The sequence below is a fragment of the Amphiprion ocellaris genome, chromosome 21, assembly GCF_022539595.1.
Source record: "Amphiprion ocellaris isolate individual 3 ecotype Okinawa chromosome 21, ASM2253959v1, whole genome shotgun sequence".
Taxonomy (NCBI): domain Eukaryota; kingdom Metazoa; phylum Chordata; class Actinopteri; family Pomacentridae; genus Amphiprion; species Amphiprion ocellaris.
The window spans coordinates 1297711-1323359 of NC_072786.1; the positions used below are offsets into that span (position 1 = coordinate 1297711).

Consider the following 25649-nt stretch of genomic DNA (forward strand, 5'->3'; position numbering starts at 1 on the left):
CATGTCAAAGCCCTGAATCAGAACGTTAAGGTGATTTTAATGGTTCTGTGCTGTTGTTCAGGTGTGCCATCCGAGTTCATCGTGAACACTTGTAACGCCGGTTCTGGAGCTCTGTCGGTGACCATTGACGGCCCGTCCAAAGTGAAGATGGACTGTCAGGAGTGTCCTGAAGGCTACAAGGTGTCCTACACACCAATGGCTCCTGGAAACTACCTGATCTCCATCAAATATGGAGGACCTCAGCACATCGTAGGAAGCCCCTTCAAGGCCAAAGTCTCAGGTGGGTCGGTGGACCACAGAACTGAGGCAGTCGGATTAAAGCAGTCCGATTAAAACATTATCATTACTTTTCCTTCATCAACCCTTTGAATCAAATAATTTTTTCCTTCGTATTTCTACTTTTACATTTTGTCTTTGCAACTGCCATCTTTTACAACCATCGTCTGTTTTGTTTTACTTTCTGAACTCCAAATGTGTCTTATCTTAGTTACAGCGTCCTGTCTCCAGTAAGAAAAGGAAAAAAAATCGATGCAACAAAAGTGAAGAATCTTATCGTAATACAAAATGAAATGACCAGTAGTTAAAATTATTTTTCCTGTAAACAAAATATTGAGTTGTCAGTTTGTTCCAAATTTTTTTCCCCTTAGGGGTTTGTTTTGCCATTCAATGTACATTAAACATTAAAATTTTACATTATAAGTCCTTAGGAATTCTTAGATTTTTTTCTCAGTTTCAGAGCATAACCTCCAAGCAGGTTTGAAAGGCGAGTTATCTTTAAAATTATGCCAAAACGACACAAATTATTTGCCAGAAACTCAAAAAGAATTTTTGTATTTCAGGCTTTTTGACAGTCCATGAGCTATATAACACTTCTTTGAGGAAAATGAACTGAATCTAAGCTTAATATCTAAATCATTTTATCTACACGTCTCATTTAACATTTCTCCAAAAATAACCAGATTCTGCAAAAACCAAAGACTTCATCCAAAATGAGTCCACAGTGATGAAAAATGAGGAAACTGTCATATAAAGAGAGGCGTCCACGTACTTTAGTTGACTTGTGTCTCTTTAAACCTCCTGCAGGTCCTCGTCTGTCTGGAGGTCACAGTTTACACGAAACATCATCGGTTCTCGTGGAAACTGTCACTAAGTCGTCATCGTCATCCATGGGGGGACCTTTTGCCTCTTTGCCTAAATTCTCCTCAGACGCCAGTAACGTTGTCTCCAGAGGCTCCGGATTATCGAAGGCCTTCGTTGGTCAGAAGAACACGTTTACGGTCGACTGCAGCAAAGCAGGTGAGCATGGATGTGAATGTTGTGCACGGTTTGTTCTGTTTTGTTTTATCGCCTGCTGATGTTTCTGGTTATCTGGTGATCCTTTTGGGTTTCCCTGGCTAAATGAAGGTTAAGTAAATAAATTTACAACAGAAATAAATAATAAATAATAAGTGCAATATTATTATTTAAAGCAGACAACACCCTGCTTTACATAGCTGTAGATCCTGATGATCGAAAATAGATTTTTGGGAAATTTGTGCAAAAAATGCAAATTTACAATTCACACTAAAAACACTACTCATACCAGAACCATCTATCAAAGCAGTTCCAGTGTGATTGTATTTGCATGTCGTTCCGTGTTAATTTTAGTGTTTTATTTTCCTCTCTTGTCTGTTGTTGTGAATTGTACCGTATTTTTTCTCCTGTAACCTTTTAACAGCATCCCTTCCTGAAAGAAATTTAAATCTCAAGGGCTTCTATGGTTAAATAAAGGTTAAATAAATACATTGAGACTGGAAGTAATCATTACTTGCAGCCCTAATGTTATAATTAGGGCTGGGATTTAACACGTTAGAATTTTCTGATCACCGCAGCACTTCAAGCTGACAGTAAAACATGTTGCTGTTAGGACCAGAGCTAACGTTGGCTACAACAGTCTTGCTGACGGCTAATGGTGTAGCTATCCTATAATAGACTACTTTTCTAGACAGTGCTTGAGTTTACAAAAAGTCTTGAAATGTTGAATCTAATCGTTATAATTACACTTTGATTTTGCAGTAATCTGTGAATGTAGCAGACAGATGAAAAATGCAGATAAATAGAAATGAAACAGACATTTTTGTGGTTTAAGTTTTTACACTGTTGAGGCTCCGCCTCCTCGGAGAAGTAATAACTTAAACAACAAAAATATCTGTCTTTTAATAACTTAATTATAAACTTTTTGTTTATAAAGAAATACATAAATAAAAATGTATATTCTTAACAAAAAGAACCATCAAAATGACACCATTTATCAGACCCAGAAACTATGAAAACAGAATGAATCTCTGGATTTTCAACTTTTTGAACGTCCTTGAACTACTTATGTTGTGTGCCATACAGTGGAAAAAAATAACTAAATCCAAGCTTTAAATCATCATCACTTTTTTCTATTTGTCCCATTTTCCATTTTTTAAATAAATTTTAAATTATAAACACGTATATATGTCTATTCATTGATTCAACTGTCAACCACAATTTTTTTAATTGAAAAACTTCCCTTATTGTGTCAAATATTGCTATTTGACAAAACTGCAAATATTGCGATTAATTAATTACAAAGCCTGTAATTAATTAGATTTTTTTTAATCGCGTCCCACCACTAGCTATCTCTAAATAATTTATTATTATTATTATTATTATTATTATTATTATTATTATTATTATTATTATTATTATTATTATTAATATTATTATTATTATTATTATTATTATTATTATTATTATTATTATTATTATTATTATTATTATTATTATTTTTATTATTATTCGCCAATATGCAGATGACACCCTGCTTTACATAATGGCAGATTCTGATCATCTGAATCCCCCTTAGAGCCTTGAAAACTGAACTGACATCTTTTGGCGACCCAGAATTCAAATCAATTAATTTACAATAAAGAAACAAACATATATATAACAAACAGTATGATTTTTTTCCATGTCTTTCAGCGACTTTGATGTGAATGTTGTGCATGGTTAGTTCTGTTTTGTTTTATCGCCTGCTGATACTTCTGGGTTTCGGTCTACAGGAACCAACATGCTGATGGTCGGCGTCCATGGACCGAAGACGCCCTGCGAGGAGGTTTACGTCAAACACATGGGCAGCAGGATGTACAACGTGACGTACACGGTGAAGGAACAGGGCAGCTACATCCTGATCGTGAAGTGGGGTGATGAGAATGTTCCCGGAAGTCCTTTCCACGTCACCGTGCCTTAAAACTGAACTTCCTCCGTGATGCACTGGAGACGTTCTCTTTGTTCTGGGACAGTTTTCACACTCGATGCCAAAGTTCTCATGTTCATTGTCCTGGTTCTTCTGTTTGTCTTCTGCAGATTCAGTCCTGAAACTGAACTGTGATGTTCTCACAGCAGCTTTTATAAACAGCATTTTAAAGTGGAATTAATTAACTTGGGGTGAGTCACTGCTCAGTATCTGGTGTATTAAAGTTTATTCACAGAACTTGTTTTTGGAAAGTTAAAGGATCATTCTGGTTCATTTTAGTCAGCTCTGTTTCCATTAGTAAGTCTGTTGTGTCTCTATGTTCACTGTTGTCGAGATTCAAGGAAACAAGTGGAGTTGCAGCTTCAAAAAACAGATTGTACATGAATCAAAATTTGTTTTCAAACACAAACTGATAGTGACACAAAACCACGACAAACAATGAATTTTAACGATGACTGCAAACAGCAACAGGTAACTGCGTCTGAAAACAGTGACTAAAAATGACTGATGGCAGCGATAGAAACGGACTGAAAATGGTGAATGAAAACAACTGTAAATAGTGACTAAAAACAGCACGAGAAAATGGCAAAACTGCATCTGAAAAAGAAAGATAATTGTAACTGTAATGGACAGAAAACAGCAACTGAGACAACAGAAACTGAAAATGACAGAAGACAGCAACTAAAAATGACAACAAAAGACTGACTGAACTTGATGGAAAGTAGTGAATCAAAATGCCAGAAAACAACAGAAAACAACTACAAATGACGACAAAACACTAAAAACGATGGAAATTGGTGAGATAAAATGCTGGAAAACAACAGATAGTTTCTGAAAATGACAGAAGATATCGACCAAAAATTACGAAAACAGCAACTGAAAATGACATAAAATGACAAAAAACAACTAAAAATGACAACAAAACACTGACTGAACATGATGCAAATTAGTGAGCCGCAATGACGGAAAACGGCAACTGAAAAAGACGGAAGACAGCGACCAAAAATGATGGAAATCAGTGACTGAAAATGACAACAAAACACTGAACGATGGAACTTAGTGAGTCGAAATGACAGAAAAATGACACATACACTGTCTGAAAATACCGGAAAAAGAAACAGCAACTGAAAATGACAAAACACTGGCTGAACACGATGGAAAATAGTGAATCAAAACAAAAGAAAACAGCAACTGAAAATGACCTAAGATGGCAACTAAAAACGACAGAAACCGTCTACAAACAGCAAACAGTGGTTGAATTTGACAGCAGGGATTCAGTGTTTTTAGTTCTCACTCTTAGAGACTCAACAGACCCACTGATGGAAACACAACAGGATGAAATAAAGAATCTTTTTTATCAGCGTAAACGTAGAAATGTACTGCTTCAGACAATCCACCCTTCAGGCAATCAGAGCTCAGCAGACGTTTGTACCAGAACCCTTCGGGAACCTTTGGGATGTTTCAAACCTGTGGATTTAGATTCTCAGTGTTTTTATTTAAACTCAGAGCTAAACAGAAGCTGATCAGGACAAACTGTGATTTTATTTATTCTCCTCCTGATTTTCTTTGACAGAAAAACGGTCTTATTGTGAAAGAGCTGGCGAAGAACTCGATCTTCTTCCTGGATTCTTTGGAGAAAAGTCGACGTGATGCCTTAGTTTTTGTTGTTTTTTACCACAGGAAGCAGTGCAGTGGAGTTTAACGTGTGAATGTTGGAAACATGATATTATAGAGTGACTTTTTCTAGTGATTTTCTATGAGTGAATAAAGTTTGATATGTAACCAACAGTCAGATTGTGCAGGCATAATGAACACATCTCCCAAATAATAAAGAAGAAGAAGAAGCTGATGATGGTCTCATTGAGAAACACTGGAAATGGTGGCGCCTCCTGCAGGACAAAGACATCATTACAGCTATTATACATTATTATTATTATTATTATTATTATTATTATTATTATTGTTATTAATAATAATAATAATAATAATAATAATAATAATAATAATAATAATAACAATAATAATAATAATAATGATAATAATAATAATAATAAATAAAAATAATAATAATAAATCGGGGTTATTATTATTATTATTATTATTATTATTGTTATTATTATTATTATTATTATTATTATTATTATTATTATTATTATTATTATTATTATTATTATTAATAATAATAATAATGATAATAATCCTGCTTATAGTGATAATTATTAAAAATAAGAATAATAAATGATAATAGTAATAGTAATAAAAAAATGTATTATTATTATCGTCATTATTTTCATTATTATCATTGTTATTAATAAGAATTGTTATTTTGGGATATTATGTTATTTTCAGAATTATTTTTTGTAATAATTATTATTGCAATAAAATAAGAATATGAATAATAGAAAATAATACATATATAGTCAATCAATTAGTATGAAAAACACGTTTATCATATTGATTCTTAATCTAAGTTATCTTAATAAAATAAAATCAGAAATGTTACTGAAACTGAAATATAAATTATAAATCCATTTGCTGCATTTTCCTGAGACTAAACCATGTTTAAAAATATGTTAACATATTTAAAACAATGCAGATGTAATAGTAGCTACACTTATATTTATATTTATATTTAATATAAATATCCATAAATAAATATCCATAATTAAATTCTCCAGCCTTAAATATTAACCTTCACATCTATAAAAATTACAGCCATTCTCCATAACAAACTAAATTTTCTAGCCTTAATGTGTGCATTTATTGTCTTTTTAATGTTATATGTGTGTGTGTGTGTGTGTGTGTGTGTGTGTGTGTGTGTGTGTGTGTGTGTGTGTGTGTTATTATATAACATAAAGATGAGAAGTTGATTGTTTTTATTAAAGTGAATCAGCACTGAATCAAATACAGAAATACACAACAAATTGTCTTAATGTTCCTAAAATGTCCTCAAACAAGAGTCGTCATGTCTCCAAAAGTGTCCTCACACTCTGTCCTCATGTCATCCAGCAGGGTTTCTCTGTTCCCAAAATGTCCTGATGTTCCCAAAAATATCTTCAAATCTCCAAAGTGTCCTGATGTTTCCCCCAAAATGTTGTTATATTCCCATAAATGTCCTCATGTTCCCCAACCTGCCCTTATGTTCTCCGAAAGGTCATCACGATCTCAAATTCTCCTCCATGTTCCCAGAAATGTGTTAAAGTGCCCAAATTTTCGTCACGTTCCTAGAATGTTTTTTACGTTCTCAAATTGTCTTAAATTCCAAAATTGTTTAAAATTGTCCTCAGGTTCTTCAAAATGTCCTCATGTTCCCAAATATGTTCCCACATTTCCACATTGTCTTCAGGTTCCCATAATGTGCTTCTGTTCCCTAAAGAAATGTCCTCATTTTCCTTAAAGTCTCCTCTCATCCCCAAAATTGTCCTCATGTTCCCCACAGTGTCCTAATGTCTCTAGAAGTGTCCTCACATTCTACAAATTGTCCTCACATTATCCAGCAGGATTCCTGTGTTCCTGAAATGTCCTGATGTTCCCAGAAATATCTTCATGTCTCCAAAGTGTTCTGATGTTCCCCTAAAATGTTCTTATGTTCCCATAAATGTTCTCTCACGTTCCCAAAACTGCCCTTACATTCTCCAAAATGTCATCACTTTCTCAAATTCTCCTTCATGTTCCCAAAAATGTGTCAAAGTTCCCAAATTTAGTTGTAAATATTTTCACAGAACGTGTTTCCAGAGGAGTTTGTGTAAAATATTTACTGCAGTTTAACTTTAATGAAGCGATGCAGCAGCTGGCCAGCAGGAGGCAGCAGAGACCAAAGTTAGAAATGAAGATCAGCAAAGAGAAACTCTGAAACAGGAAACTGACTTTAAACAAGAAGATTCCTCTGAAGTCAAACAGACTTTTTAGTTAAAATCACAGAGATTCTTTGATCTTTAACTCATATTAAATTATTCAGATTCATTTCATCAGCTGAAAGAAGAAGGAGAAGAAGAAGAAGAAGAAGAAGAACTTTTTCTTGATTTAACGAAATCCTGCAGACTGTCCTTGACTGGAAGTTTAATAAAATACCAAGAAAATCCTCGAGGATATTCTGGGAACAGTGGAACATTTCTGGAAACATGAAAACATTCTGGAGATGTGAAGGAAATTTTGAGAACCTCCAGATAATTTTAGGAATGTGGGGTCTTTTCTTGAAACATAAAGTTCAGTTTGGAGACCATAAAGGGACCCATTGGGAATGTGGGGACCTTTGTTGGAACCTCTGAACATATGGGGACATTTCTGAGAAAATGTGACGGTGTTTTGGGAACCTGAGGGCATTTTTGGACCATGAAGATATTTATGGGAACATCAGGAACTCTTCTGGATAATGTGAGGACACTGTTGGGGACAAGAGGAAACTAAGGAAAATGAAGACTTTTTTTAGGGAGCAGAAGCACATTATGGGAACCTGAAGATGATGGGGAAATGTGGGAACATATTTGGGAACCAGAGGACAATTTTGGATTTCAAGACAATTTGGGAGCGTAAAAAACATTCTAGGAACGTGACAAAAGTTTGGAAACTTTAACACATTTTTAGGAACATGAGGAAAATTTGAGAACGTGATGGCATTTTAGGGAACATGAGGGTAGTTTTGGGAATATAGGGACACTTTCGGGAACATGGGGACATTTTTGAGAACGTAGGGAAACGTTGGTAACAGAACAATTCGGAAACATGAGAAAGTTTTTCTTTAATGTGACATTAGTGGAGGACAAAAGAACATTTTGGGGGAACATGAGGTCACTTTGGCAACATGAAGATATTTTTGGGAACATAAGAACATTTTAGGGGAACATGAGGTCACTTTGGGAACTTAAGAACATTTTGGGGGAACATGGAGTCATTTTGGGAACATGAATATATTTTTGGGAACATAACATTTTGGGGGAACATGAGGTCATTTTGGGAACATGAATATATTTTTGGGAACATAACATTTTGGGGGAACATGAGGTCATTTGGGAACTTAAGAACATTTTGGGGGAACATGAGGTCATTTTGGGAACTTAAGAACATTTTGGGGGAACATGAGGTCATTTTGGGAACTTAAGAACATTTTGGGGGAACATGATGTCATTTTGGGTACATGAATATATTTTGGGGAACATAACATTTTGGGGGAACATGAGGACATTTTGGGAACTTAAGAACATTTTGGGGGAACATGAGGTCATTTTGGGAACAGGAATATATTTTTGGGAACATAACATTTTGAGGGAACATGAGGACACTTTGGGTACATGAAAATATTTGTAGAACATGGGAGCATTTTTGAGAACGTAGAGAAACATTGGTAACAAAGCAATCTGGGAATGTTTTTTAAATATAAGAACATTTCTGGGAACATTTTGGGGAACTAAAGGAGGTTTTTCTGATCCTCACTCTGTGATGGATTGTAAAGTTGTTCCTGTTTTTCTGGTTCTAGTTTTCCTGGTCCTGGTTCTGTTTTTCTCTTCTGGGGCTGGATGCACCCTGTTGACCCCGGGTCCCCACACCGTCACCGGGACCGGCCGGTGTGTGTCGGTCCACCTTAAATCCGTCGCCGCTGCGCCACGTGACCGTATTCCTGGAAAGTTCCTGGAAATGCTGCCTTTGTGTTTACGGTGATCCGGCGGTGATCCGGTTCTCTGCAGGACTAGGAGACGCGGCTCGGCGACGGACGGACGGACGGACGGACGGATCGGTGCCTTAAACACAGTCCGGTTAACGGGAGCCGGTCGGTGCTTCGAGGCGGGGATTCGGTGCTCAGATCCGACGATCGGACCTCCGAGGGGACCCGCCATTAGAGAGCCGAGGGGAGCGGAGCGGAGCGGACCGGGGACTGGACCGGGGACTGGACCGGGGACTGGACCGGGGACCGGAGCTCGGAGCTCCTCTGCGGGTCTGACATGTCGAGTGTTACCGGAGGACGAACTTCAGGTGCGTCAGAACCGGTCCGGGTCCGGTAAACAGCTGCTGGTGCATAAAAACTTTAAATCATCTCATTTTTATTCAGATTCTGGAGAAAAAACTTCCTAAAAAATATATATTTCCATGATTTAATTGTTAATTTTCTTTTAAAAAAACAGCTTAAAAAAAACAGTAAAGTTCTTATTTGTTCTAAACAACGGAGAATAATTCTCCAAATTCTGCTCTAAATTCTGGTATTTTTACTTTATTGTTATTTTTGGCTTTAAAATTAAACCTATAAACCTTCAGTTTGTAATAATCCACCTTTAGTTTGTCTCTAAACTCAGATTTTCTTCAGTTTCTCTCGTTTTTCTGGGTTTATTTCATTAGAACCAGACCTTTATTCCACATTTTAATGAGAAACATGAGAATAAAAACAACCAAAGCCTTAAATTTACCCTGAAAATGACGAGAAAAACAACAAATTCTATTTAAAAATTCCTTTAAATCCAGGTTTTATCAGTTTCAGTTTATAAATGTGAAGAGAACAACCTGTCCTTTAAGGTTCAGTTTTTAAAAAACTGATTTATTCTCCAGAAAACCTTCCAGGAAACAGAGAAATGCATGTAATGTATTTTTAATAGAGTTTGGCTGGAAAAAGTTAGTTTTTGCTGTTTATTGTTGGAAAATCTCAGTTTTAAGTATGAATTGTCTAATTTAGGACCTTAAAGGACGACTTATTTTTCAGAAAACCCTCCAGGAAACATAGAAATGCAGGAATTCTGACTATAGTTTGGTTTAAAATGACCAGTTTCTCTATTTTACTGCAATAAAATCTATTTATTTTCAATAAATACCATAATTAAAGGAGTTTCTTGAACCTTAAAAGTCCGATTCTTCCCTCTGACAGATCAGTAGAAGATCGATGCTAACGGATGTTTTTCTGTGATTTTTTAGTATATAGAGGGTTCTGGGCTGCAGAAAAACTAGTAATGAGCTCATTTTGGTGTTTTTTTTTCTGCTCAGAATCTGGAATATTTTCAATTCAAACTCAGATCTTCCGTGTTTTAGAACCTAAAAGCTGCTGTTAGCGCTAAAAATTCCTGTTAAATAACGAGGAAGAACTAGTTGGAAGCATTTCAACTCAACTTATTACTAATTTTAGGACCTTAAAGGACAGATTGTTCTGAAAACCGAAACGTAGAAATGCAAGAATTTTAAATATAGTTTGGTTTAAACTGACAGATTTTCCAACAATAAACAGTAAAAACTCACTTTTTCCAGCCAAATTCTATTAAAAATTCTTTAAAAAAATAAGTTTTTTAGGTATTTGGTCCAACTATTAGCCTGTCAGAGGGAACAATCTGTCATTTAAGGTTCAAGAAACTCCTCTAATTATAGTAATTATTGAAAATAAACAGATTTTCTTGCACTAAAATACAGAAACTGGTCACTTTAAACTAAACTATAGTCAAAGTTCCTTCATTTCTATGTTTCTGGAAGGTTTTCTGGAGCACAATCCATCCTTTTAGCTCCTAAATTCAGCTCACAAGAAACAACTTTTTTAACCGCGTTTATTAAAAATAGATTTTCATGCACTAAAATAGAGAAACTGGTTCCTTTAAATTAATTTCTGTTCAGAATTATTATAAACTGCTTCCTGCTCTTTAATCAGTTTTGTTTATCTGCTTGAAAACTTTAATTTCCCTTCAGGCTTCTGTTGTTTTTGTTTGTCTCAGCTGAATTTTTACAGACGGAGGAGAGTTATGGAACAAATAAAAACAATCTGAGTGATTCTGATCAGAAAATTAAAAACATTCTCATTTTAACCACAAATTGTCCCTCATTTTTATTAAAACGCACAAATAAAACTATATAAATGTCCATTCAAGTCTGAGGTTACACTGTTTAGTCTAAATATATTCAGACACAAACAGAACAAACCTAAAAATCACCTCCTGACAGCATTTAGCATCTTAATCAGTCTTAAATTAGGTCATTTTTGAATGGAGAAAGTGGCTTTTTTCCCACTAGAATTCCTTAAAATGCTCCCAAACATCCCATTTCTTTGCTGCTGAGTGAATCATTTGTTTGCAGAATTTAAGATTTAATCTGGTTGATTTGTAAAAACTCAGAGTTTCTGGTCTGTCTGGTTTATTTTTAGTTTGGGAACAATTTGTCCTTAAATTAAGTCATTTTTGAATGGAGTCAGTAATGAGAGAACAGAAGATCTTTCTTTGGCAAACCTCCCTAAAATACTTTAATAGTGAAAAGGAATTTTTATTTTCACAAAGTGTTTTAAAATATTTGATTTGTTGTTTATTTTCTGGATTTAGTTTTTTAAAGGGTCAAATTGAGCCACCTGACAGCATTTAGCGTCTTAGCTGGAGTCTTCAATTAGCACATTATAAAATGGAATCTGGTGAGAGAAAAGGGGCATTTTTTTTCCAGTAAAATTCCTTCAAAATGCTCCCAAACATCCCAATTTTTTGCAGTTGTGTTTGCAGAATTTAAGATTTAATCTGATTGATTTGCAAAAACTCAGAGTTTCTCCTCTCTCAGGTTTAGTTTTAGTTTGGGAACAATTTGTTCTTAAATTAGGTCACTTTTGACTGGAGTCTGTTATGAGAAGAAAGAAGGTTTTCTTTTACAAACATCCCTAAAAATACTGTAATAGTAGAATACTTTCTATAAATAATTCTCATTTTCACTGAATCTGTGTTAAAAGATTTGATTTGTTGTATATTGTCTTGATTTGTTTTTGTAAAAAGCTCAAACTGAGCCACCTGACAGTGTTTAGCAGCTTAGCTGGAGTCTTGAATTAGCTCATTTTTGAATGGAGTCTTGTGAGATAAACGGGGTTTTCCTTCCTGTTTTTATTGCCTCTTTGGTAACTGCCCCCGTTGAATTCCAGACTGGACTCATGTCTGAGCGGCGGGCCTGAAGCCGGACCAGTCCAATGACCTGCCAGTCCTCTGAGTCCACGGAAACCATCGAGGACAGACGAGCCGACAACACCTCTGCTGTGGACGAGAGCCGGGTGGCCCTTGCCATGAAGGACCTCAGGAACACCGGTCAGTCTCCTGGAACCCAGCCGGTTCTCCTGGAGCCTCCAGATGAGCACAACAGCTGGAGGCTCTGTGTGTTTTGGCAGATTGGGCAGATTTAAAAATACGTCAAATTAAAGCTTTCTGCCTCATAAATCAGACTTCAGACGATGCTTCCCTCCACTGAGCTGCAAAAACAGAAGTCTGGATGAAAACCAGCAGAACCAGAACTGAAGAAAATGTTTTCTGTCACATTTAAAATGACAGAATTCACATCTGGTTGCTTCAAGAGTCAAATCAGGAAGTTTAACATTTGCCGCAACGTTAGCCTAATCAAGCTAAAGTAAGCTGCTACATTAGCCTAAACATGATAATGTTAGCCACTACGCTAGCCTAAACAAGCTATTTTGAGCTGCTACGTTAACCTAATCAAGATAATGTTAGCTTCTACATTAGCTTAAACAAGTGAATGTTAGCCGCTACATTAGCCTAAAAAGCTTACATTAGCCTAAAAAGGCTAATATAAGTTGCTATGTTAGCCTAATCAAGATAATGTAAGCTGCTACATTAGCTTAAACAAGCGAATGTTAGCTGCTACATTAGCCTAAAAAGGCTAATGTAAGTGGCTACATTAGCTTAATCAAGCTAATGTAATCTGCTATGTTAGCCGAATCAAAACAATGTTTCCTGCTTAAACATTAGCTTAGAAAAGATAATGTTAGTTGCTACAGTAGCCTAAGCAAGCTAACGGTCTCCATGCTAACAGTCTGTAAACTTCGAGTCTGTAATCTAACAGTCTGTATGCTAACATTCTGTAAGCTAACCGTCTTTAAGCTAACATCTTTTAAGCTAGCTGTCTGAAAGCTAACATCCTGTAAGCTAACTGTCTGTAAGCTAACATCATGTAAGCTAGCTGTCTGAAAGCTAACATCCTGTAAGCTAGCTGTCTGAAAGCTAACATCCTGTAAGCTAACATCCTGTAAGGTAACTGTCTGTAAGCTAACATCTTGTAAGCTAGCTGTCTGTAAGCTAACATCTTGTAAGCTAGCTGTCTGTAAGCTAGCTATCTGAAAGCTAACATCTTGTAAACCAGCTGTCTGTAAGCTAACATCCTGTAAGCTAACTGTCTGTAAGCTAACATCTTGTAAGCCAGCTGTCTGTAAGCTAACATCCTGTAAGCTAGCTGTCTGTAAGCTAGCTGTCTGAAAGCTAACATCTTGTAAGCTAGCTGTCTGTAAGCTAGCATCTTGTAAGCTAGCTGTCTGTAAACTAGCTGTCTGAAAGCTAACATCTTGTAAGCCAGCTGTCTGTATGCTAACATCCTGTAAGCTAACTGTCTCTAAGCTAACTGTCTATAAGCTAACAGTCTAATTGATGGTAGTGTTCCGGTTGTTCCGGTTGCTCCCGTTGTTCGGGTTGTTCGGGTTGTCTTGACCCTGACTTGGTGTCCGTTTTGGCGGCAGGGTGGTACTGGGGGAGTCTGACCGCTAACGAAGCCAAAGAGATCCTGCAGGACGCCTCGGAGGGGACCTTCCTGGTGCGGGACAGCTCCCAGCAGGACTACCTGTTCACCATCTCGGCCGTGACGTCGGCGGGACCCACCAACCTGCGCATCGAGTACAAACACGGCAAGTTCAAGCTGGACTCGGTGGTTCTGGTGAAGCCGCGGCTCAAGCAGTTCGACAGCGTGGTCCACCTGGTGGAGCACTATGTCCAGCTGTCCAGGACCAGCGACAAGGCAGCGATGGCGAACTCTGACTCAGCGGCGGCGGCACCCAATGGCATGGTGCAGCTGCTGCTCACCAAACCAGTTTATACCACAACACCGTCGCTGCAGCACCTGAGTCGCATTGCCATCAACCGCAGGACGCGGCGGGTTCAGGACCTGCCACTGCCCAACAGACTGAAGGACTACCTGACGGACTACGCCTACAACGTGTAGCCGGGGGGCGGAGCCATGCCGACATGACCACTGACCAATCCCAGCTGCCCTGGGACAAACAGGAAGTAACATCCGGACGATCTTCGTCTCTTCTGGTCGCAGGTGATGCAAAGTTACCTGAAGTCACATTACCTCCACACACAGGTACACATGTAACCAGAGTTCTGAGAGTTCCTGATCATTGATAGGGACCAATACCAATCAATACGATCAATACCAATCAATACCGATCACTTCAGATCAATACAGATCCCCATTGCTAATCATCGTTCGTAGCAACAGATTCCTCTGCAACCAACAGTTCCACCAATCGGATATTCACATTATCAATAAATCATCTCGTCTGTAAAATGGTGAAAAATGTCGCAGCTATCATCGTCGTGTTTTATCAGAATAATTATTGATTAATTATCAGTCAATCAGCTGAATTTAACAAATTAAATTTGCACAAATTTGAAAGGAGGCTGTTGAAAACAAAGTGGAAGATTAACCTAGCATTAGCCTAAACATGACAGCATTAGCCTAAACATTATAACGTTAGCCACAACATTAGCCTAAATAATATATCATTAGCCTAAACGAGACAACGCTAGCCTAAGTGAGGCAAATTTTACTGATATGTTAGCTTAACCAAGAGAAGTTTAGCTGTTGCGTTAGCCTAAATAAGATATTGTTAGGCTAAAGTAACAGCTAACAAAACAACATTAGTCTCATCAAGAGAAGTTTAGCTGCTACATTAGCATGTATTAGATAACTTTAGTCACTATATTAGCTTTACCAAGAGAAGTTTAGCTGCTACAGTAGCTTAAAGATGATAATGCTAACTGCAACATTAGCAGCTAAGTTAGCCTAAACTAGATACTGTTAGCCTGGACCCAAACAAAACAACATTAGCTAAAGCATGACGAATTTAGCTGCTACGTTAGCATATATAAGGTAGCTTTAACCACTATGTTAGCCTTATCAAGAGACGTTTAGCTGCTACGTTCGCATATATAAGGTAGCTTTACCCACCATATTAGCCTTATCAAGAGAAGTTTAGCTGCTACAGTAGCTTAAAGATGATAATGCTAACTACTACATTAGCTGCTACATTAACCTGAACAAGATATTGTTAACCTGAACCCAAACAAAACATTAGCCTCATCAAGAGGAGTTTAGCTGCTACATTAGTATATATAAGGTAACTTTAGCCACTATGTTAGCTTACACAAGAGAAGTTTAGTTGCTCCAGTAGCTTAAAGATGCTAACTACTACATTAGCTGCTACGTTAGCCTAAACTAGATGAAATGATGAATCAATTATCAAACTAAACTCTCTGTTGATCACCTAATTGTTTCAGCGCTAACTTGGTTTGGTTATTTTGGGTATTTTTCAAGAATTTATTGATTTCCTGAAGAACAGAAGTCGACTAAAGTAAATATTGATCATTAATTATTGGAAAGTGTTCCTGTTTCACTTGTTTTGTTTAAAAAAAACTCTCTGAATAGTCGTGGATTGTTTCCCTGGCGGCATTCTGATTGATTAGCTGATTGATCCGTTCGGCTCTAAAAACCAAAACAAGCGTCTGATTGGCTGCTGGGGAGCAACTGACCTGGAGAACGTCATTAAAGTGGCAGAAGCAGAACTGAGTGAACCTCCCCGCCTTTCTACCTGTAAACACCTGGAACGCTGTGCTCTGATTGGCCGATGGAGGCGGCTTTCCCGATCAATGCGTCGAACAAACAAACACTCCCAGTTGTTGATGGTTTCATGAGAACAAACGTCAGCCCGGGTTTGACCTCTCCGGGCTCCGGTAGACTTTGTCCTGCCGCTGTAGTGCTCTGCAGCCGGAAGCCAATCAGGTCGCAGGAAAACAAAGGTGTGGCATCACACAGAGGAAAATACAGAAACACTGAACGCCTCGTATTCAAACTGAAAACCAACAAACAGCAGCTCTGGACAGCAAAACTCCAGCCAGAAAACGTTCATTTTTAGGATTCCTTGATGATCAATAACCATCATTAGAATGTAAAATATTAATCTGTTTGAAAACTTAGAATCATCTGCTAAATTTTTCACAAATTAGATTATTCATGTACAGTTATATTTCAGAAAAATTAGAAAAAAAGTTTCAGCTCCCTTGTTAGCACTTTTTGTCTGTTTAAAGGCCGTTTAACAAATATAACCAAACTCCATTCAAACAACGTTCATTTTTAGGATGCCATTCGCATAGAGACCGTTAGCGTGGCTCGTTTAGGCTAATGTAGTGGCTAACATTATCTTCTTTAAGCTAGTGTAGCGGCGAACATTATTTTGTTGAGGCTAGTGTCGTGGCTAACATTATCTTGTTTAGGCTAATGTAGCGGCTAACATACCCTTGTTTAAGCTAATGTAGCAACTTACATTATCTTCATTAGGCTAACATTGCAGTTTACATTAGCTTGTTGAGGCTAACATAGCAGCTGAAATTATCTTGTTTAGGCTAATCCCTCTGGGGATTAATAAAGTCAGTCTAAGTCTAATGTTGCAGCTAATATTAGCTTGTTTAGGCTAAGGTAGCACCTTACATTAGCTTGTCTAGGCTAATGTAGCAGCTAACATTATCTCGTTTAGGCCAATGTCTCAACTTACATTAGCTTGTTTAGGCTAATCTAGTGGCTAACATTGTCTCGTTTAGGCTAATGTAGTGGCTAACATTATCTCCTTTAGACTAATGTCATAGCTAGCATTATCTTGTTTAGGCTAGTGTAGCATCAAACATTATCTTGTTTAGGCTAGCGCAGCAGCTAACATTCAGTTGTTGAAGCTAATGTAGCAGCTAACATTATCTCGTTTAGGCTAATGTAATGGCTAACATCTTGTTTAGGCTAATGCAGTGGCTAACATCAGCTTGTTTAGGATAATGTAGAGGCTAACATTACCGAGCATATTTCATAAAACATCCTCAAAAAAAACTTCAGCTCCCTTGATTGCACTTTATGTCTGTTTAAAGGCCGTTTAACCAAAATAACAAAACTCCATTCAAAAAACATTCATTTTAAGGTTCCCTGGTTGAATTTAAATCAGGAACCTTTTATTAAACGCTTGGGTCGGCTGATGAATTAGCCCAATATTAACTCTTTCTGTCTGTTTAAACTTTCAAAATATTTTATTCTACTTATTTGGACACATCCTTAAAATGTTTTAACTGAACTGGTCGATCTTTCTTTGTGTTGGAGACCATTTAATAGTTCAACCAGACTCCATTCAAAAATCGTCTGTTTTTAGGTTCCCATGTAAACTATTCACTAAAAACACAAAATGGAACATAAGTTTTTAAATTTCTGTCAAACATTTGAAGCACCTGGTTAATTCGGCACATATTGGATTCATCAAAATATTTAATATAAATGTTAATTTTACTTATTTTGGATACGTCAGAAATCCGAGTTTAGCTAATATAGCTAATTGTTAGCTTCAAAAGTCTTTAATTTTAAGGATTTTCCTTTTGATTATCAACTAGTTTGTGGTTAAATTCAGTTTAATTTGATTAAACTGTCCCTGAATCAGATCTCGGAGGGTTACATGTGTACCTGGAGATCAATAAATTCTTATCAACTATCAGCTTATTCCAAACAAAAACACAAACACAGTTGCACTTGACAAATCCCTGAAATTAATAAATAAATCAAAAGTTTATTTATGCTTCATGTTTATGTTTCATGTTTATTGATTCCCTTCAGAATAAATCAATAACTGATCGATCTGATCGTAACTTCATCACCTGTGCTGAGGGGGCGGGGCCACGTCCTGGTCAGGTGGTCACCCAGGTAAAAGGGGCGTGTCCTGCTGCTGATGTTTCTTCTTCTTCTTCTGCCTTTGTATGGAGGCCAAACAGCGCCGCCATGTTTTCTGCTTTCCAGTGAATGAATCTTTATTCTGAACACGAAGACGAGCGTGGGCCTTGGAACGCGTCGCGGCCGCGGACTGGAGGCCGCGGGGGGATTTTCTAAAGATATTTATTGATTGTGTCACACTGTGTTTTCTGGTACATTTTTTGTAAAAGACTCTGAAAGCATGCGATGTTCTGCAACCCGTAAACATTGATCAGCTGTGAGATCAATAAAGTTTTATATGGTGCTTCATCACACAGTTAATTTATTCAGTGTTTCCTGGTTTTATGGTGTTTATTTAATCAGTTTTAAACTAAATATATTCATGCAAGTCTATTAGTATGGAGGCTCAAGTGTGCCAGGAAAAAAGTAAGTTAAAAAAAATCAAAAGTTGTCATATTTGTTTGATTTTATGTGAAAAAAATGCAAAGGTTCTGCAACCAAATGAACTAAAAGATGTGAAATTCATTCTCATACCAACAAAAACAAAAATATGTTAATTTATTTTTGACGATTGTCATATTTTTGTATGGAAGCTAATACCTGCCAGAAAAATAAATAAATGGGCAAAATTCTGTAGTAAGTTAAATATTATTATTATTATTATTATTATTATTATTATTATTATTATTATTATTATTATTATTATTATTATTATTATTATTATTATGTCTTCATTTTATTCATTATTAATTAATGTTAATCTATTTTTAATCATTTTGGAAGCCTATTTGTACCAATAACAAAATCTTCTTAAAATAACAAACAATTTGGCACATTTTCTATGCCTCACATTAAAAAAAAATCTGATAAATTCTGCAAAATAAAAATTTAAAAAATGTACTTAAACTCTAGTTCACCACTTATGTGATTTTTTAAAATTGTATTCCTTCCTAAATTTTGTATTTTTCATGTAGTTATAATTACATAATTTTATTGTCTTTATATTTAAAATACCATTGATCGGGAAAATAAAAAATAAAAGAAAAAAGGGGTGAAATTTAACAAAAAAACTAACAAAATTCTGTCCTTTTTTAAAATTAAGGAGACGAAAGTATTATTAGAAACTATGACTATGGAATCAATTAACCCCAAACTCCATTAATATTTTATCCTATTTTAAGATTTCTTACGGATCATTTCACTTTTAAAGCTTTAAAAACTATAAATATGTAAAGTAGTGAATACTTCAATGTGTTGTAATAACTTCGGCAGACATTTGATCTATTTAAAAAACACTTTATTTAATAAAATAGATGTTTATTATCTGCTCTGCACAGTTTAAACTACAGCAGTCTGGACGGGAAGTGGTGTTTTTATTTAAATTAGTTCAGTGTGGTTGAATAAATAGATGCCGAATTAATGATCGACCATAATGGATCCATAAATTAATTTTAATTAATAGTTATGAACATATTTTACTATTTTAAATGTTAAAGGTAAAACTGTTATTGGAAACTGGGCAGTCAGTTAAACTTTGGTTCCGCCTGCCTGTTTCCAGTCGGACACAACAACACCGAGCAACAGATAGCTGCCGGGGCCGCAGCTGAGGACTCGTTACCATGCCGGGAGGACTGGTTGGTGACTAGTTAGTAAATAGTTAACTAGTCGGGTTAAAATGGACCCGGCACACCGCGATCTGCTCCGGAAGCACCGCTTAGAACTGTCCGACCAGCTGCTGGTCAGCGACACCATCGTTCCGTTCTTGTACCAGGAGGACATCTTAACGGACGGACAGGTGGAGGACATCCAGGCCCGGGGCTCGGAGCGGCTCCGGACCCTCCGGCTGCTGGAGCTGCTGCCCGGCCGCGGGCCCCGGGCATTCCCGGCCTTCCTGCGGGCCCTGGACGACTTCAGCTGGGTCCGGGAGCGACTCGAGCTGCAGCTCCGGAAGCAGCCCGACGGCGGAAGTAGAGGTGAGCTGAGAGCGTGAAAGTTAAAAACACGATTTAATGTCGTTTTAATGCGAAAAAAAAAACAGATTATCTCTGTTAAAAACAGATCAAAACCTAAAATTCTGTTCATCAAACTTTGATTTTACTGCTTAAAGAAGAAAAAACTGATGAAGGATGAACATTTTGTCAAAATAAAACCAGATTTAAAACATAAAAACACGTTAAAATAGTAAAGAAACTGTAAATAAAACCAGATTTAAGACATAAAAGCAAGTTAAAATACTAAAAAACTGTCAATAAAACCAGATTTAAGACATAAAACATGTTAAATACTAAAAAAAAAAAACTGTAAATAAAACCAGATTTTAGACAGAAAAACACATTAAAATAGTAAAAAACTAAAATAAATCCAGATTTAAGACATAAAAACATGTTAAAATACAAAAAAACTGAAAATACAACCAGATTTAAGAGATAAAAACAAGTTAAAAATACAAAAAAAACGTAAATAAAATTAGATTTTATTTTAAAATTATTCTTTTTATTTATTATTTAAAAAATTATTCTTATTTATTATTACTTCTTCTGTTTATTTTTATTGCTATTTATTAGTTTATTATTATTATTTATTATTTCTTCTTATTTTTTCTTCTCATTTCTTCTTATTTCTTTTAATTTCATCTTATTAATTATAATTTCTTCTTATTTATAATTTCTTATAATTTCTTTCTACTTAAATATTTTTATTTGTTATTTATCATATTTTATTATTATTTATTGTTAGAGTTATTTTTTCTTATTTCTTTAGTGTCAGATTTAAATAAACTCAGAATAAATCAGATTTCAGGTTAAACTTGCTTCCAGTGAATCCGTTTTTCTTTCAGCTCACATTTAGTTTTTTAAACCCTTTTTTTTGGATAATTTATCATGTGATGGATCCAAACATTCGCTGAAGATTCCTGGAAAGCTTCAAATGGAGTTTTCTTACCTTTTCTTCAGACTCTGAAGTTGAAGTCTGAAGTCTTTTCCAGGAATCCGTCATTCTGTTCGGCTGCTTTTCCAGGAAAATTCCTGAAAAGGAAACGGTTCTGAGAAAACAAGACGCAGCAGAAAATGATTAGTGGAAGAAAAAGACTGCAGCTGGAAGCACATTTAACCCAAAACTCACAGAAATAGAGCTTTTTATTAACTCTAAACTCATTTTAAACCCCCAGAGAGACAGAAATAGAGCTTTAGTACTAGAATTTAACATCTTAATTAACCCAAACCTCACAGATTTAGAGCTTTTAAACTAGAATGTAACGCCTTTATTAACTCAGACCTCATTTTAAACCTTCAGAGACACAGATTTAGAGATTTAGCCACCAGAATTTAACGTCTTTATTTAGATTTCTGTCCTAAAATCTGAATTTTAACCTTTAAACATCTTTAAACATCTGTCTTTGATCTCAAACTATGACTTTATATTTAAAACTTCATTACATTTTTTCAACAGTTTCTTCTTCTCATATAAATATCTTCATTTTTCTTTCTATTTTTATGGATTTTTGACGTCTGGGTCACAACTTTCTGGTTTTTATTTCCAGAATTTAACGTCTTTCTTTTGATTTTTGTCCTAAAATTTGGATTTTAATCTTTAAACGTCTATAAATGTCAAATTTTTGTCCCAAAATAAGATTTTTTACATTTAAAACCTAATTAAACAGTTTCATCTCCTCGTATAAATCTGTTGTTTATTTCCATTGTTATGGATTTTTGACATTTATTTTACAACTTTCCCGTGTTTATGACCAGAATTTAATGTGTTTATTTAGATTGCTGTCCTAAAAGCTGGATTTCAGTCTTTAAATGTCTCACTTTTATCACGAAATAAGACTTTTCACATTTAAAACTTCTTTGAACAGTTTCATCTCCTTGTATAAATCTGTTATTTATTTCCATTTTTATGGATTTATGGTGTTTATGTACAACTTTCTGGTTTTTATTCCTAGAATTCAATGTTTTTGTTTCGATTTATGTCCTAAAATCTGGATTTTCGTCTTTAAACATCTCATTTTTATCCCAAACTATGACTTTACTTTCAAAACTTCATTGAATTTCTTAAATGTCACCATATTTGTTTGTCATTTTTTTCCCATTTTCATGAATTAATGATGTTTGTTTCCAATTTCCTGGTTTTTATGACCAGAATTTAACGTCTTTATTTAGATTTCTGTCCTAAAATCGGGATTTTAGTCTTTAAGCATCTCACTTTTATCCCAAAATAAGACTTTTTACATTTAAAACTCAATTAAACAGTTTCGTCTCCTCATTTATTTCCATTTTTATGGATTTATGATTTTTTTTCCATCTTTCTCATTTTAACACTTAGAATTTAACGTGTTTATTCAGATTTATGCCCTAAAATCTGGATTTTAGTCTTTAGATGTCTCACTTTTACCCCAAAATAAAACTTTATATTTAAAACTTGATGAAATTTCTTCAATATTTACTTCAGTTTTCATGGATTTATGACGTTTGTTGACAACTTTCTGGTTTTATTCCCAGAATTTAACGTCTTTGTTTCGATGTTAGTCCTAAAATCTGGATTTTAACCTTTAAACATCTTTAAACGTCTCACTTTTATCCCAAAATAAGACTTTTTACATTTAAAACTTCATTAAATTTCTCCAGAATTTTCATCCCCTCGTATAAATCTCATCATATTTGTTTGAAAAAAAAATTAAAACAAAGAAAACAAAAGAAATTTATCAAAAAAATTAAAGTTTCTGGATGTTTAGATTTTTAGTTTTATGAGTTTATATTAATTTTGGCAGCTCTGGGATTCCGTATTGTTTAGTTTTATCACAAAATCTAAAAGTTAAACTGAACTTTTACTTTGAAAAACCTCCAGAGAAACTTCTAGAACTTATTTGGTCTTTTAAAAAACAGGCGACAATAAATTTATACAAATATTTTTTGTGTTTTAAGATGAATAAATCTCATTTAGAAATATGAGAAAAGACCAACAAAAGCTGTTTTTTCTTAGTTTTTTTTCTGCACCTATTTAATTTTTATTTAACATTTCAGTTTTATGTCTTAAAACTCACATTAAAATCTCAAAATTCTGATTTATTTGTTCAGTTTTCTTAGACTTCAGACTTGATGAAGATTTAAAACATTAAAAAAGACCAAAAGAGCGTGTAGTTGTTTGTTCTGGACGTTTCCTGGTTTGAATATTAAACTTTATTGGTTCTGACGTCCGTCCGGCTGGAACTTCTCTTCTCAGTATCGTGTTTTTATTTAACCTTCATTCAAAAACTACAACCGTCGGTCAACAGAGATCCTGGTTCTGTTTGGGTCACGGTGACTCTGAGTTCCCCTAAAGTTACCTCAAATGTTTGTTCAAGAAGAAAAAACAGATCAAAGACAAACATTTAGTCAAAATAAAACCAGATTTAAGACATAAAAACACGTTAAAATACTAAAAAACTGAGAATAAAACCAGATTTAAGACATAAAAACACACAAAATACCAAAAAAAATGAAAATAAAACCACATTTAAGACAGAAAAACACGTTAAAATACTTTTTTAAAAAAAGAAAGAAAAACACAAAAGCATTTGTGGAATTTTAACATAATGTGAGATAAATGAATTGAAAAATCACAGAAATATGAGAAATTTTTGGGGAAATAAATTGACAAAAATTAAGGTAAACATCAGAAAATTTAGATTAAAGTCTGTAAAAAAAACTCATTTTTTAAAGATTTGAAGTCAGTTAAAAATGTTAAAATGTCGAGATAAAAAATGAATTCTGAGATAAAAGTTCAACTTTAGAGATTTTGGGGTTCAGTCACAAGATTAGAGACTAAAAGCCTAAATTTGAGGATTTTGAAGTTTAAAAAATGTGAAAAATTACGTCAAAATATGGAAAAGTCTGAAATTTTAACTGTCAAATGTCAAAATGTCGAGATAAAAAATTCTAAATTCTTCACTGTGAGCCTGAATTTTAACATAATGTGAGATAAATTAATAGAAAAGTCAGAAAATTATTTGAGTTTTTTGGAATTAAGCTGAGAAAAAGTAAGAGAAACATCAAAAATTTAGGTTAAAGTCTGTAAAAAAAACAAAGTTGATATTTTTGAATTTGAATTCAGTTAAAAAATGTCAAAATGTTGAGATTAAAGATAAAAATCCAGTTTTAGAGATTTTGGGGTTCAGTCACCAGATTTGAGATTAAAATCTAAATTTTGAGAATGAATTTGAGGATTTTGAAGTTTAAAAAAAAAAATCATAGAATTAAATCAGAATTTGAAAAAGTCTGAAATTTAAACAGTTAAATGTCAAAATGTTGAGATAAAAAATCAACTAATGTCGGAATTTTGTAATAAAACGTTGAAGACGAAACTAAAATCTGGGAATTGGGTCACAAGAACAAATTCTGGAGTAAATTTTAGAATAAATTTGATGATTTTGAGCCAGATACTTGGAAAATTAAGTCAAAATTTGAAAGATGTCAAAATATTGAGATAAAAAAGTCTGAATTCTTCATTTTAAACCTGAATTTCAACATAAAAATCCGACTTAAACAAAACTTCAATTCAGTTCCAATATTTTAGATAAAATCAGATTTATGAAATTAAAATTTGATTTAATTATTAGAAATTTGATTTTAAAAAAAACTGAACTTCTGTGATTAAAAACCATACTTGGAATTAAAATCAGATTTTGTACGAATAAAAATAAAAGATTTTAGAGTTTTTGTCCAAATTTGACATAAAAATCAAAAGTTTGAGATTAAATTCAGATTTTCATACAAATTTCTTGATAAAAGTTTAGTTTTTGAGTTTTTTGGTTCCGGTTTTTCAGAATAAAGTTCTAATTTCAGAATAAAATCCTCGGTTTCTCCCCAGACCCCTCCCCCCTCCCGGACTCGGTTCTGCAGGCGGTTCCGTCGGACCGGGTTCTGTCCCGGCTGGCCTCCAGACTGGGTCCGGACTGGGAGACGGTCCTGCTGGGTCTGGGTCTGTCGGCCGAGGACGTGTTCCGTTGTCGTGCCGACCACGTCCTCGGCGTCCAGCAGGCGGCGCTCCAAGGTCTGGTCCTCTGGAGACGATCCGAAGGGAGGAAGGCGACGGTGGAAGAGCTGATGAAGAACCTGGAGGAGGCCGGAGTCCACCGGTCGCTTCTGGAGGAGGCCCTGAGATAAAGTTTAGAAAACAAACTGAAATAAAATAAACTTTATTAATAAACTTTATCAATGGATTCATCACAGAAAACAGAGAAAGAAAAGGACATGAAGAGACTGAATTAAAAATCCCTGAATGAGAGATTTCATCTGAAATATCTGAATAAAGTCTGAATTTTCAATATTAAGTCTGAATTTTGACATAAAACTCAAGAAATTTGAGATTTAAAGTCTGAATTTTGTTACAAAATTTAAGAAATGTTAGATTTAAAGTCTGAATTTGGAGATAAAAGTCAAGAAATTTTAGATTTAAAGTTTGAGTTATCAGAATATTAAGTCTGAATTTGATGTAAAAACTGCGGTTTAAAGTTCAGATATTTAGAATAAAGTCTGACTTTTAGATTTAATGTTGAGATTTAGAGAAGTTTGACATAAAAGTCTGAATTTTTAGACTTAAACCAGAATTTTGAGGCCAAATCTGAGTTTTTATATATCATAAAATCACAAACTGCTCCATCTCTTCCTCTTCGTGTTTTTTCTTT

The 25649-nt window shown here is 34.9% G+C and overlaps 3 protein-coding genes across 10 annotated transcripts in view; all 3 read left to right on the forward strand.

Annotated features, from left to right (window-relative positions):
* The window catches only part of LOC111585313 (filamin-C-like), a 71631-nt gene extending 66520 nt beyond the window's left edge, over positions 1–5111 (forward strand). For 6 of the 7 annotated variants that reach the window (XM_055006592.1, XM_055006594.1, XM_055006593.1 and 3 more), the window contains 3 exons: positions 62–280; positions 1084–1296; positions 3069–5111. In XM_055006592.1, the coding sequence (XP_054862567.1) occupies positions 62–280; positions 1084–1296; positions 3069–3256 (620 nt within the window). In that variant the 3' untranslated portion in view covers positions 3257–5111. The remainder of the gene's footprint in view (positions 1–61; positions 281–1083; positions 1297–3068) is intronic. The other variant, XR_008600217.1, reaches the window with a different exon arrangement.
* Positions 5112–8858: 3747 nt separating this feature from the next.
* socs2 (suppressor of cytokine signaling 2) lies at positions 8859–18295 on the forward strand. 2 transcript variants are annotated; one of them, XR_002747248.3, is made up of 4 exons: positions 8859–9229; positions 12114–12273; positions 13710–14290; positions 17894–18295. XR_002747248.3 is itself a non-coding variant. In XM_023289496.3 (3 exons), the coding sequence occupies exons 2-3, from the start codon at positions 12159–12161 to the stop codon at positions 14186–14188; spliced, it is 594 nt and encodes a 197-aa protein (XP_023145264.2). In that variant the 5' UTR covers positions 8859–9229; positions 12114–12158; the 3' UTR covers positions 14189–18295. The 2 variants fall into 2 exon arrangements, 1 of the variants encoding a protein (XP_023145264.2); XM_023289496.3 differs by having other exon boundaries at positions 13710–18295.
* Positions 18296–19543: 1248 nt separating this feature from the next.
* cradd (CASP2 and RIPK1 domain containing adaptor with death domain) lies at positions 19544–25295 on the forward strand. Its single transcript, XM_055006608.1, has 2 exons — positions 19544–19959; positions 24833–25295. The coding sequence occupies exons 1-2, from the start codon at positions 19662–19664 to the stop codon at positions 25126–25128; spliced, it is 594 nt and encodes a 197-aa protein (XP_054862583.1). The 5' UTR covers positions 19544–19661; the 3' UTR covers positions 25129–25295.
* Positions 25296–25649: the final 354 nt, after the last annotated feature.

What these genes read in the sequence shown, in the direction of transcription:
- socs2 (XM_023289496.3), top strand. Translation starts at nt 12,159, where the DNA reads ATGACCTGCCAGTCCTCTGAGTCCACGGAAACCATCGAGGACAGACGA. An exon ending in GAAGGACCTCAGGAACACCG is followed by an intron (nt 12,274 to 13,709) that starts GTCAGTCTCCTG and finishes TTTTGGCGGCAG; the next exon opens with GGTGGTACTGGGGGAGTCTG.
- cradd (XM_055006608.1), top strand. Translation starts at nt 19,662, where the DNA reads ATGGACCCGGCACACCGCGATCTGCTCCGGAAGCACCGCTTAGAACTG. An exon ending in GCCCGACGGCGGAAGTAGAG is followed by an intron (nt 19,960 to 24,832) that starts GTGAGCTGAGAG and finishes GTTTCTCCCCAG; the next exon opens with ACCCCTCCCCCCTCCCGGAC.